General features: G+C 39.2%; 2 protein-coding genes across 2 annotated transcripts in view; one reads left to right on the top strand and one right to left on the bottom strand.

Annotated features, from left to right (window-relative positions):
* LOC141435986 (glutamate receptor ionotropic, kainate 2-like) overlaps positions 1 to 15,129 on the bottom strand; it is a 63,164-nt gene that overhangs the window by 8,349 nt on the left and 39,686 nt on the right. The gene's annotated exons all lie outside the window — the stretch shown is intronic.
* Positions 520 to 10,063, top strand: LOC141436238 (saccharopine dehydrogenase-like oxidoreductase; the record flags this gene model as incomplete). Its single annotated transcript, XM_074099133.1, is given in 6 exon segments — positions 520 to 634; positions 1,291 to 1,377; positions 2,047 to 2,286; positions 4,225 to 4,372; positions 7,298 to 7,392; positions 9,511 to 10,063. Coding segments are annotated over 6 exon segments (782 nt in total), but the record flags the coding sequence as incomplete, so codon positions are not given.

Raw genomic sequence — 15,129 nt, 5'->3', positions numbered from 1 at the left:
TTTTTTTTCTAATTTTCACTTTAACCTACAACGAATTGCATAACAACAAATTGCTTTAACTTTTAGAATATAACTCGAATTGAATAATATAACTTTTAAGTAACAACGAAACGTAAACGAGTGCTTCGCGGAGCTCCTATTTCGCATGGTTGAGGCACTTCGTGCCTTGGTGAAATACTAACCTAACCTATTTATTTACCTACACAATATATACGTACATTTAGATATTCAGATTCGAGAAAGAAAATAATTAAGACCTTAACATAAGTATGAGAACTAAATGAAAAATAAAAAAAATGAAAATGTTTTTTGGGATATTTTAATTCTGGTTAGATAAGTACGTTTTAAATCCCTATTCGCCTTGGGCCTGCGTGAGAACTACAGTTCAAGCCTTTTCAATCTGAGAGCAGGCCTGCTGTGGGACGTATATCTACTGGAGACGGGACGATTAGAATTTGTCGATTATTTTTGTTTTTATTAAAATTAATGTCTTCATTTCTGTCTTGTGTTTGTTGCCAGGCACTTTGAACTCTGTGGAGTCGTACATAAGTTCAGATTTGCCGCGGGAATACCAAGCCGAGGCAAAAGAGCGCGGCGTTATCAACTACGGCACATGGGAGTCTCTTGTAAACGGGTAGGTTGTGTTTTGTCTTTGAATTTTTTAGCTGGTGGTGGGAATCGAACCTTGTTGCTCGTCATTCTGTCAATGTGTTCTCATAACAGTTATTTCTTTTCAAATTATTTGCCAAATCAATTGGTAAAAAATTTTACGATACGTTCCTATAAAACTTTGTGTGAATATCAAATGAAAGATATCGAATGAATTGGGAGAATCTCAGAAATATTTTTGTTTATAATTTCAAGATAAATAATTATGAAGCTATTTGAGAAAGTAGGTGAAAATTTACCATACTTCCCGTTTTACAAAAAAAAAAACAACAAATAGACCTTTATTTACATATTAAAGGAAATCATAATCATTAAAAGACTAGCCTGTTACCCGCGACTCCGTCCGTGTAGAATTCGTTAAAACTATCCTATGTCCTTCCCCGGGACTCAAACTACTTGTGTACCTACCCAATTTCATCTACATCGGTTCAGCGGTTTTGCAGTGATAGAGTAGCAAGCAAACAGACTTAAAAACTTTCGCATTTATAATATTAGTGGGGTTTTTCATTGATGATTTCCTTGGGTAAAAATATCCTACTTTGTTCAATCTCGGAAGAAAAACACTTAAATTTTTATTTTTTGTTGAAATTGCAGTCAAGTAGCGTATTGTTTTGTTTCCAGGTTGGCGCACTCCAACGAGCTGGGTCCGCTGCGAAGGAAACTGTTCCCGGAAAAGCTGCCTACTTTCAAGCCCAAACTGCAGCCTCGGTATGTGTAATGTTAAAATATTTATAAAAAAGCGGCAAAGTGCGAGTCGTATACGCCCAGGATAGGGTTCCGTAGCCATTACGAAAAAAACAAATAATATTTTTCCAAGGATTTCGTATTGTGTGCTGAATCTTCCAAGTTTAGATATATTTTATACCTTAGGCTGCTATTTAATTAATTCTCAAGCAATCTTTTAGCCGCTATAATTTTTCTTGTAAATTTGATATTAAATATTTCTGATTTTTTTCAAATTTTCCCACCCAACTGTTTAGACACTCGATTTCAATGAAAATTTGCACTTTAAAGTTGAAAATTTCGCCAACAGATCACTGAATAGAAAAATTATCTTAGCAACCCCCCAATGGTTTTAAAATACCTATCCAACGATACCCCACAATATAGGGTTAGTCGAGAAAAAAAATCACCCCCACTACGTCTATGGGAGGTATTTTTTTTTTTACTTTATTTTATTGTACCACTTTGTCGGCGTGACTAATATGTATATTCATGTCAAATTACAGCTTTCTAGTACTAACGGTCTCTGAGCTTACCCGCGGACAGACAGACGGACAGACATGGCGAAACTAAGGGTTCCTAGGTGACTAAGGAACCCTAAAAAATAGAGGCAAACATTTGACTTTGGCATTGTATTTATTCCTTATTCCCCAGCTCCGCAATCCACAAGCACGAAGGTGTCTGGTGCGTACCATTTATGGGTACAGACTCGTCCATAGTGTACCGCACCCAACGCTGGTTCTACGAGAACGATCACAAAAGGCCCGTCCAGTTCAAGCCCTACTTCAAGCTGGGGGGGTTAATTACCACCGCCTTCGCCGCCCTGGCTGGAGTTATACTCTTCTTTATGTCCAAGACTTCGGTGACCAAGAGACTGCTGCTGAATCATCCTAGGTAAGTCATAATACATGTAATTTATCGAATCAGGCGTTACTTTGCGGAGGTCCATATCAATGAACTAAAATAATTACTTTGCTCACCCGCGACCATAATATAGATTTCAGATCATAATATAGATTTACTTAAAAAAAGGTCACGACCTGCACATCTACGTAATCTATCGTACGTAGCAAGACATACGCTACCCTCTGTTGTCAACGTGTACGGTAAAAGAACCTGGGAATATTTACTGCCAAAATTCCTGAATGAGTTACCTGAAAATTTATATTACAACATCTGTGAATGCCCCCACAGATGTAAAAAAATTCTAAAAACATTATTTCTACCAGCAGGAAAAATAATAATGTAGTGTATTTTTGGCTTTTCTTATGGCACAAAATTACTAAAATGTACCTATTTATTTAAATGTAGTCTAGTATTAAGCGATGCAGCGACAGATAAACCGTGCTCGGTTTAAGTTCGCTTCCTAAGCTACTTATTGTGAACTTTATTTTATTTCTTGTATAAATAAATAAAAAAAAAAAAAAAACTTATGATAGCTACGTTTATGCAAGAAATGTATAGTGAACGGTTGTGTTGCTCTTACGATGAGCTCTGCTTTTGTTCGAAGCGCCTCAGTGTGTTCTTCCATACATCGTTATCGCGGGGGCAAAAACGATTCGACAGTACTGAAAGATTATGACAAATAAGCATAACAGAAGTGACAATCGAGCAACATTTTATGCCTACGAGCTCAAAACTTATTAACTTTATTTCTAACATTAGACCTCCATACTTTATTGATAATATATAATTAAAAAGATTAACTACGCAACTGCAACGCAAAGTCTTCAGTCACTTTTCCTATTTGACATTGTCATTTATTAATTATTCGTAATAGTAATTGTGTTCACAACATAATTACCGAGTGCTTTAAAAATGCCGCGAAGGAAAAAAACGTGCGATGAAATTGTGGAGTTGTGGATAAAGGATTACCCCGAATTACAAGCTTGCGATAAAAAAATATATTGATCTAAGTGCAACGTTAGTTTCCGTCAAACAAAATCTTCTGTGGAACGACATTTCAATTTGCAATTTTAACTTCTTAGATGCTTAGAATTTGTAGGCAGAATATATCCGTTTTACTAAATAGACATTCTGTTGTATCTATTCTTTAACTGATTTGTTTTTGCTCCCGCGATAACGATGTATGGTTCTTACAGTGTGGAGGTGGAGGAACTGCATGAACATAGTATGTATTACATTTATTGCATAGAAGTAGCTATCATAAGGTCGCGGGTGAGCAAAGTTGTTTCAGTTCATTGATATGGATCTCCGCAAAGTAACGCCTAATTCAATTGGGTGTCCGCATATGCTTCGCGACTGGACAAGGCGTGTACGGTTAAGGAGTTTAATTCATTGGTCACCATGGAACCATGTCACAGTAAACGTCATAGTGACATCGAATTTAATTAACAAGGAAAGTCGTAACGACTTTTCCTCTGAAAAGGTTCCATGGTGGAATACTTACTTACCTATAAAACGGCTCCAACCTTGTCCGTCACTCCTTTCAAATAAGGTATACACACAGGCTGTCAAGCCACATCAGGATATAACGTTTTAAACTTTCGTGATTCTCACTCATAGTCAAAATACCATATACGGGACTTATCACGCTATTTTTACACAAGTAATATTTACCTCGACGTTTCACGAGTACAGACACCACTCTCCACTCGTCGGTCTACTCGTAAAAATAGCGTGATAAGTCCCGTATATGGTATTTTGACCACATCAGGATGTTTGGTTCTACATTTCATTCTGGGCTGGCACTTATTCATCACAAATCCATTGCGCGTTAGCACCTCCTGAACATGTCTCAGCTGTTCAACGAATTCAGAGTCACAGATCAAATGCCCTATTTTGCAACTCACAACGGATTCCTGTTGCCAGATTCTTCTCGTTCGGCTTGGTGACACGCCAGGGTCCTTCGGAGAATGTGATGAACAACACCAAGTTCCAGTTCCAGCTGTTTGGGGAAGGATGGGAGCGCGGCGTGGATGTGGAGGCATCCAAACCCAACAAGAAGGCTGTCGTTACGGTATGTATCTATAATTTATCTTTATCTATATTTAACGATCTATATGCAACAATATTGTAGCATGTAGGTACAGTTGCTATCAGATATTTCGGAGCCGCCAAGGTGTTCAAAAATATCGGCACATGCACTCTATTATTAAGATTCATGTTTCAATATTTTTGATCTCCTTGGCCGTTTCGAAATATCTGATTATATAAAAATTAGATTTTGCCCGCGGCTTCGTCCGCTTGGAATTCGGTTATCGCGCGCTGTTCCCTCGGGAACTCTGCATTTTCCGTGATAAAACTAGCCTATGTCACTCTCTGGCCCATAAATTTATACCGAAAATCACATCGATCCGTCGCTCCGTTTCGACGTGAAAGGCGGACAAACACACACACACACACACACACACTTCCGCATGCAACCTACCATTTTAATAATTGTTCTACTATGCAATAATTAAACAAGTAAATAAACGTCTCATTATTCTGATCGCAGGGGACGTCTATTTTACTGTTTCGTCCAGAATTGTTTTAGGCACAGGATAGAAAAATGTTGTTATACATAAAGTCGTCAACATAGAATTTTGTAGAAAAAAGATTTTGTGCACTTTTTCACTGGGATTATTATAATTAACTAGCTTTTGCCCGCGACTTCGTCTGCGTAGATTTTTATATTTACACAATACTCGATAGGAATGAAGTTAATGTCCCGCATTGGCCGTTTCTTGGAATTTTCGAAAAATCCCTTCAAACTACAGCTAAACAATCAACTGAAAAATCTGATCATGATCACCAAGTTTCACATCTAAATTGCTCAAGAAATAAGATTTTTATTCTTTGCTTACTTTTTTCCTACATCGAGTGATCTCAAAGATTGCGTACATGTCTTTGGGATCGCAACCCAGCCTCGCGCTGGCTTGCCGTTTCAGCCGAAAGCGAAGCGGCCTGCCCGGCTAGAGCGGCACTGAGTCTCCCATCGCGGTCTTCCTCAGACTCCTGAGACCGTGCCGTGCCCGGTAGTCGATTCGTTTTTTTCGGGAAGGCATGGTAACGCCTGTAAAATGCGAGTCCCAAATCCGAAATCGTTTAAATTTACTCCGCAAAAGAAAGAGAAAATGTTTTTTTTTTTAAGTACTCACCTTCGTGACCATTATTAAGTGCTTAAAAGAGGCAATACGTATGAATATTGATGCGATATAATTCGTCATCATCAGCCGGAAGAGGTCCACTGATCGAAAAAGGCTACCCCTACAACGCCACAATAATAATACTCGTAATAAATCCATTTATTTCGGGCAACTTGGCCCATACAATAAATACCTTACAGACTAACGTACTACATATAATCAATATATTACAATACAAATAAATTATAAATTACAATGAACGACAACTCGCCACTTGCATCCACCGGTTTCCCGCAAGTCTCACGATGTCGTCATTCTACCTGGAGGGAGGCCTGCCAACGCTTCGTCTTCCGGTCGCCGCTCCTCGAGGACTTCTCCCCCAATGAATAATAATGAATATCTGTTCTTCGAGCGATGTGGCCTGCCAATTGCCACTTCAACTTGCATATAATTTTTCGAGCTATGTCAGTGACCCTAGTGCTTCGCCGAATTTTCGTATTCCGGATATAAATTAATTAGGAATAATTTATGTCATTTTTCTATTAATTAATTATACGCGTGTTGAATATGAGTGTTGATGTACCACTACGTAACTATGTTAACTCGTTTGTTTTCATAGTTCTCCATAAGATGGCACTGTGAAATGTGTTGCAATTCATTTATTTTTGTTGTATCAATTACCTATTCAGTTAAATTTCTTGATATCCGTACACCCTCTTTTAACTTAGTCAATTTGGCTAAATCGGCGCCATCTGTTAGTGTAACAGGGTACTCGATAGCGATACTTATACTCGTACGCGTGTTGATATGTGTGTTGATTTTACCATTACTTATACTTCTTTTTTTAGCATTAGAAAGAAGGCAAGCGATCTTGATGTGTCTTTATATTGAAAAAAACTTTTGCAAATAAGTCACAACAAATAGTAACAATTAGCAAGGATATAATGATCATTTACATGCTTTTGGTATCATAAAAGTAATAGCAACTGTTTTTTAAAACGTTTTTCAATAAAAAGACTCGTCAAGATTGTTTACCCTTTTTCTAATGCTAAAAAACTAAGTAACTATGTAAGTAAACTCTTTTTTATTAGTTTACTCCATTATTTACTGTTTACCCAGTTCTCCAAAAGATGGCATTGCAATGTGTGGCAATTACTTTATTGTCGTTTAATTTTAGTCGTATTAGTAAATCAATTAAATTATTCAATTAAATTTGTTGATATCCGTACTCCCTCTTTTAAACTTAGAGTTAATTTGGCAAAATCTTTCAGTGGCTTACTCGAGTCACAACGTTATTAATTTCAGCGCCATCTGTTAGTTTATCAGGGTACTTGATAGTCATAGCACGTATTTGAAAACTTGAAGGTGGAAACTTAACTCAATCGAATCGAATGTAGTAGCTACCTCCACTTTTAGGGGTTGAATTTTTATACCCTAAGGGTCGAATTTTTGTAGCCTATAACCTGGCCGGGGATTTTCTCTCGTAAGATTAGTAAAGTTTGCATAAAAAATCCGTTCAGCCGTTCTCATCGTGATGCGCGGTCAAATAAACGACAAACAGATAAACAGACAAAAATTCTAAAAACTGTTGGAACGTGTTCTGTTATCGATTCTAAGTATCCCCAGACAACTTTTTTTCGAATATCTTCCATGTACAGACTTTCGACCCTCTTCAGCTTTATTATATGTATAGATTACTATTCCTACTAATATTAGAAATGCGAAAGTCTGTGAGTAGTTATGTGTGTGTGCGTTTTTAGGATTATATGTGCTAATATAAAAAAAAATATAAGTATATATATATATTTTACCAGGTGAAAGGCGTCAACCCGGGTTACGGAGCGACAGTCACCGCTCTCTTGTTCTCAGCTCTAACCTGCTTGAAAGAAAGTGACAAAATGCCGGGAACGTGAGTACACTGTCTGACTAGCGTAGAGGAGGTTGCTTTGGGTGTTTACCACACCAATAAATCGATCGTCGATCGACGCCATCAATCGATGGTAGAATGGATTGATCGACATCGATCGACTGTTCCTACTACACCAATCGATCAATCGCTTAATCGATCGACATTAAACAGTAACAGTTAACGGTACCCGTCGATCAACAAAACCTACCACGCCAATCGATCGGTGTCAATTGATGATCAATCGATTGGTGTACTAACACCCTTCGATAGATTAATAATCGATATTGAGTGGTTAACATCCAAGGTAAGATTTTTATACTATATTTGTTTAAACTACATTCTCTAAGTACAGGGTGTCTCTGACCATGGGCCTTTTAATTCAAGGTTCGATTCTACTCACAAAACTAAGCTACTTTTGTTATGTAACATTTTCAAAAAAACTTAAATTTGGATCATTTATTGATCCTCAAAGTTTAATTGTTAAATTAGTGTATCGCACATGGCGGTGTTATCGCTGTCTCTCGGTACGGGGGCCTTGAAATAATTTTTGACATTTATTTGACATCTCTAAGATAAACATTCATCAATGTGCCGTCAATTTAGTATTGTATCGCATACATTGAAAATTACATTTAATTTTTATGAAAAGAATTAAGTCATATTTTTCAAAAGTAGCAGAAAGTAGCAGAACAAAAGTAGCAGAGCAGAACAAAAGTAGCTTAGTTATGCGAGTAGAATCGAACCCTGGATTTAAAGCCCCATGGTCAGACACACCCTGTATATTATTTGGGAAACAATAATGTACAACTCGGAATGTACGCCCAATAATGTACGACATGATAATCCGAAGCATTTTTGCTTCCGATTATCATGCCGTACATTATCATAGTCGCGCATTATCAGGGCGTACAAAATATTGCACGTGCTGTAATGTACGACGTGATAATCTGAATCCAATCGATTCGAATGAATAGACATTTTTCGCCGCGGATCGAGCGAGCGCAGCGAGCGAGATCGATATAATCGGAGCAGATCCGACGCGGCCGGGTTAGGTTGAAGGGCGAGAGAGTGCGAGCGAGGCGGTAGCTCTCGCACTTCGTTAGGTTTTTTTTTTAATCATGTAGATCGTAAGTCATGATAATCGGAAGACATAATGCTTCGGATTATCACGTCGTACATTATTGCGCGTACATTAATGGTTTCCTGCTAGTTCGGTACGGGGTGATAATGCACGGCATGATAATTCGTGCACTTAAGCACGGATTATCAGGTCGTGCATTATTTAAGCGTGCATTAACATGTCGTACATTAACTACACCCTATTATTTGACTGTGAGGATTATAACATCACAGTGTGATATATTTCAAACTCGCAATTTGACTTGTCAACAACCAAGCAATTTAGTTATATAATACAAAAATGACACTTATTAATACAATAATTCAAAGAGCATCAGCAGCATACGGAAGTAGTCGTGTGTTCCGAATTATTACGATGGGATATTATTATTTACTACATCTCTACTTGTTTGCCTCCTTATGTAATAAGAAATCATATTTTTTTCATAATAGGTAATATTGGGCAAAGCTCTGCGCAGGGGGCGGCACTAGCGCAAACCACCATGACAACGTCAGTTCTTTTTATATTTTATCTACACCCATATAGTAGATCCTCAATTATGCGTTCAAAAACCATAGATAATGAAATGACCAGCATTACGACATTGGATTCTATTATGAACACGGCTGTATCGTAATGAGATTTCATACATCATTACAGCACGGGGGGGGGGGGGCGACCACGTGCAGCAGCACAGGACCCCTATTACGATACAGTTGCATAAAATACTATTGTCACCATGATGGATCATGACCAAAGAGTATTAGTTCCTATTGAAATGATGACATTAGTAGCAAAATAACATTATATTTACATCAGTAGTAACGACAGAGCTATATTTCCAAAGATTTAATTGAAAATAATATGATGTTTATTATGTGGGTATGGCCATCCTACGGACATTTAAGATACTCAAAAAACTGTATACGGTTTGTGCTAATGCTGCACTCTGATGGCAGGAAGTTGCAGTAATATTGCTTATTTTTTTTTTGTTACAGAGGTGGAGTACTAACAACAGGAGCTGCGTTTTCCAAAACGGATCTCATCAAGAACTTGAATGAAAACAATCTCACATTCGAATTCCAACTCCAGTAACTTTATATACTAAGTTAATTAATATGCTATATTTAGAAATTAAACGGCTGCGGGTCCACTAGAGCTGTTTGAGTTAGCTAAGCGATCTGTGACGAAAAACATACACCAAAAGCGAGTAAAATCAAGTACAGTTAAAAAAAATAACTGTCAGCATAAAAGCTTGTATATAATTGCGCTGTGAGATCTTGATAAAGATGCACAATGTCACCCTAAAAGGGTTTCTTTTTCCTCTTGAGGCATGAAATCAATGATAGAGGAGAGCTGCGCTAAGCGAAGCTGGGAAAATGATTCTATTGCTGTATTATTTCCTCGCGAAACTCTGGTGGTGATGCAGCTTTATTATTGTACAATTTAATGCATTTACTGTCTATTTAATTGTTTATTTTGTAAGGGTTTATGTTGGTTTTAACTTTGATATTTTATATATGTTATGTAACTAATATAATGTTTGAGACCTTTGCGATTTTCACTCATCGACATAATACTGCTCCCTGGTCCATAACACATTAATATACGAGTTAATGAAATAACTGACAATCAGAAAGTAGTTTCTTCAGAATCGAGAGTAGAATCTATCCCATAAAAACATTAATTTGGAATGAGAGCCTAGTTCAATATTATGATGCCATATCGAAAATACAAACTGAGACATGGATGCACAGGAAAACCAGAAAAAGAGACCAGCACTGGGAATCGAACCCAGGTCCTCAGCATTCCGTGCTGCGTGCTATAACCCCTACACCACTGCTGGACAGGAATCTAGACACGAATTTTTCCTATACATATCTCAAGTTGCTTATTTTTACTTTGCTACTTAAGGTGGCACGATTTCCATACTAATTTATTTACACAATCATGAGCGCTTGAAAGAATAATTTGAAACTAAAATCACATCTGTTGACGTTTATTTTGTTCTTTATTTGAGGCATTTTTTATTTATATAAAGAAAGCTTTTGATTAATAGCTTAATCTAGATTATTATTTTAGTTAATTTTTGTCAATATGTGAGTGGACGGCGACAGTATCGTACGCCAACGGCTCGGTTAGTAGTGTGCGTTTCAGCTACGTTGCCAACTCGCCGACAATTCGATGCTAAGCGACGTTGCCAGATTGCGTTTGATTTGTCTGATCGAAATCACATTCCCATTTTGAAGCTCGTTTATCTTTTTTTTTAATATTTTTGCTGGCCATTGGTACAAAGTCCGTCAGTCAAAAGACTGAAGTGCAACGAACAAATGCATTGCCAATTCTTAGGATTTCCGACAGAAATTAGGAAGAAAATACCATAACATGAACGTATGGGAATAATTACTAATTTTTAAGGAAATATATTTATTTATACAGCATCAATTCGAAATGAAAAAGTCAACGTCAAAATCCGCACATGCGCAATATCCATGATAAAAGCGGAAGCGGAAATACAGTCGCCACATCAGCCCCCCCGGAGACCTTTAGGGTCGATAAAAATTAGGAAAAATAACCTGACGACCAGAACGAGTAGTCCTAGAAGGTGTAGGAGTTGCTACAACCACAGGTGTTCTCGCAGGAACAGTGGTAGATGACGTAGAAGTGCTACCTGGTTCATCTGTTAGGATATAAGCAGGTTTCAGCCTATCGATCGAAACATTAGTAATTCGACCTGCTACGTCTATGGCGAAAAACTTATCATTTCTACTGACTACTTTATAAGGGCCAGCATAAGGTGGCTGCAAAGATCGTCGTACAAAGTCTTGTCTTATAAATACATGTGATACTGTCGACAAATCTTTAAAAACAAACACTTTAGAAGAGCCATGTCGTGCTACGGCCTTAGGTTGAAGTTTCTTCATATGAAGACGCAACCTAGTCAAAAAATCAGTATAGTCCGTCAGTCTGTCAGTAGTCGGTTCGAAAAATTCACCAGGGAGCTTAAGCACTTCACCGTAAACTAGTTCGGCGGATGATGCGGACAAGTCCTCCTTCCATGAACTACGTACACCGAGAAGAACCAATGGAAGAGATTCTGTCCAGCTCTCGTCTGCGTGGCACATAATTGCTGCCTTCAATTGTCTATGGAAACGTTCAACAAGACCATTAGCAGCTGGATGATACGCAGTAGTTTAAGATGATGTGAACCGATGATTGACGAAATTTTACTGAAAAGATGAGATTCAAATTGTCTACCTCTATCTGTGGTCACCTTTTCAGGGCAACCAAAACGTGATATCCACGTAGATATAAATGCCTTGGCTACATTTTCAGCCGTAATATCCGTAAGCGGAACTGCCTCAGGCCACCGCGTAAACCTGTCAACGGCGGTAAGACAATATTTGTATCCGTTAGAAATCGGAAGTGGGCCTATAAGATCTACGTGGACATGGGAAAAACGGGCCGAAGGAAGTTTAAAATCATGCACTGGCGCATGAACATGGCGAGAAATTTTTGATTTCTGACAAGAAATGCACGTTCGCGCCCAGTTTCTGCAATCTTTCCTAATACCCGCCATACATAGCGTTCAGTTACCATTTTTACGGTAGTCCTAACGCTAGGATGGCTAAGTCCGTGAATACTATTAAAAATTGACTTCCGGAATTCGGATGTAATAAATGGACGTTGAACTGGCCCGGACACATCGCAAAAAAGTTTCGTATTCCCAAAGGTACCTTTTGCAATTTTAAGGATGAACCGATTTTGATCAAATTTCTCAGTTCTGTGTCCGTGGCTTGAGAGGCTGCTAAAGAGTCAGAGTCAAGTATGTCTGTTATGGCGTCAGTCCTAGACAGTGCATCCGCGACAACGTTGTCCTCACCAGCAATATAACGAATGTCGGTGGTAAACTGTGATATAAAATCAAGATATCGAAATTGTCGCGGTGAACACGAATCATGAGACTTTTTAAATGCGGATACTATCGTTTATGGTCAGTAAGAACAAAGAACGGTTTTAGTTCTAACATATACCTAAAATATTTAACCGACTCATAAATAGCAAGGAGTTCGCGGTCATAAGCACTGTACTTGATCTGCGCTGGTGTTAACTTTCTAGAAAAGAAACCTAGCGGCTGCCAATGGCCTTGAACTTCTTGCTGTATGACAGATCCGATAGATAATTCAGACGCGTCCGTGACAACAGCCAAAGGAGCAGTTGGATCGGGATGTGCCAGAAGAGCAGCGTTAGCAATACTCGTTTTACAAGCATTGAAAGCCTCCTCCAAGCTGGGACTCCAATCAATACTGCTGTTGTTCTTCACTGATGGACCACTAAGCAGTCCATGGAGTGGAGCTTGTATCTTGGCCGCATTAGCCACAAAACGTCTGTAAAAATTTAACGCGCCTAAAAAACGCCTAAGCTCCCTAATTGTCTTAGGGCGTGAAAAATTTTGAATAGCCTCGACTCTATCACCAATAGGCTTAGTACCCTCAGATGAAACCATGTAGCCCAGGAACTCTATTTCCGGAACAGCCAATACGCATTTGTTAGGGTTAAGTAAAATGCCGTATTCGCTAAAGCGTTTAAATACCGTTCGTAGATGTTCCTGATGCTCTACATTATTAGCAGAAGCTACTAGTACGTCATCAATAAATGGAAAACAGTAATCCAGACCTCTAAGGACTTCATCCATAAACCTTTGAAAAGTTTGAGCGGCGTTCCTCAAACCGAAGCTCATGTAAGGAAATTCAAAAAGTCCAAAGGGTGTCGTGATTGCTGTCTTCGATACATCCTCTGGCGCAACAGGAATCTGATTGTATGCACGCACTAAATCCAACTTACTAAAAATCTTACAGCCTGATAAATTGTGCGAAAAATCAGCAATGTGGCGCACCGGATATCTGTCCGGTACCGTGCGAGCATTGAGAGCTCGATAATCTCCGCAAGGTCGCCAACCTTGGTCTTTTTAGGGACAAGGTGAAGAGGAGAGGACCATGAGCTTTCAGATCTTCGCACGATACCGGTGCGCTCCATCTCTTCGAATTCCTGTTTCGCGATCTTCAAACGATCAGGTGCTAAACGTCTGGGTCTTGCGTAAACAGGTGGCCCAGGAGTTGTCCTAATATAATGTTGGGTCTGGTGCTTACATTTACGTTCTTGTGATGTTCCAACTGGCCGCGTTATATCAGGATACTCTTGTAACAGCTTATGGAACGAAGAGTCACCTGTAACAACTTTTATTTGCGGGCAGGCACAAGTAGAAGCAACCAGAGCGACTGATGTGAGCGATGTAATGCTGTCAATTAGGCGCGCATTGCGAATATCAACAAGCAAATTGTAAAAGGATAAAAAATCTACACCTATTATCGGTTTACTCACATCAGCAATAACAAATCGCCAAGAAAAATCACGGCGTAAATTAAAATCCAGGGACAAACTCAACCAGCCATACGTAGAAATAACAGTATTATTCGCGGCCAAAAGCTCATAATTCGTTTTATGACGCCTTTGTCCACTTAAATAGCTTAAAGGATATACGCATAGGTCAGACCCAGTATCAACTAAAAATTGCACCTTAGTTTTAATGTCAGTAACAAATATACGACCCGATACAGCCGCACAATCACTAGTCGCTTCGAGCGACTCCCTAGCTAGTTTTTTGAGTAATTGCAAGGCGAGATACATTTAGCTGCTTTTTCTGCGAATTTAAAATGGTACCAGCAGAGACGTTTGCCACCGGCACGGGAACGGCTCCTGGACGAGTTGCCGCGCTTGGCACGTGACTTCGATCTTGCTCTGGTGTCACGATGTCTGTTCGATGTTGACATCGCATCGAATCTTTGCGTCAAAGCTTCAATTTTTCGGCCTAACTCGTCGATAGCAGACACAGGTAGCGATGGTGATGTCGACGTCGAAGCGGCAGCAACATGAGCAGTACAGTGCGAAGTAGCCTCGTGTACCTTGTCCGCGAGCAATGCTAGCTTCTCTAGCGGCATGTCTTCCTGCGTCGCGATAATGCTTTGAAGCAAAGTCGGCAATCGGCTTGACCATAGAGTCCGTATAAATTCATCAGATAGTCGGGCCCGCCTGGCTACGGATGTGACGGAAAAACTGGCTTGGCTTCCTGTCTCCGAGCTCCTCTCGCGACATCAATTGCTTCAGTTGCTCTGTTCGCGAAGCGGATAAGCGAGCTGTCAACTGCTGTTTCAATGTCTCGTACTTATTCGCGTCAGGCGGTTTAGTAATAATGTCCTCGACTTCGGACGCATATTTAGGCTCTAACACGGAAATTACATGGTAGAATTTCGTCGAATCCGATGTAATATTCGATAAGGCAAACTGTCCGTCTAGTTGCGCAAACCAAAGCGATGGTTTGTCAGGCCAAAATGGCGGAACCTTAATACCCACTCGATAAACCACGGCTTCACTTGGTTCCATACATTGCTCGAACTTTTCCTGCATGTTCGTAGTCGCGGGTCACCACTTATGGAAATAATTACTAATTTTTAAGGAAATATATTTATTTATACAGGCATCCAATTCGAATGAAAAAAGTCAACGTCAAAATCCGCACATAGCGAAATATCCCATTATAAAAGCGGAAGCGGAAATAC

The sequence above is a fragment of the Choristoneura fumiferana genome, chromosome 16, assembly GCF_025370935.1.
Source record: "Choristoneura fumiferana chromosome 16, NRCan_CFum_1, whole genome shotgun sequence".
NCBI lineage: Eukaryota > Metazoa > Arthropoda > Insecta > Lepidoptera > Tortricidae > Choristoneura > Choristoneura fumiferana.
Note: the sequence above shows the minus strand (reverse complement) of the source record. Positions and strands in the feature narration are given on the sequence as shown.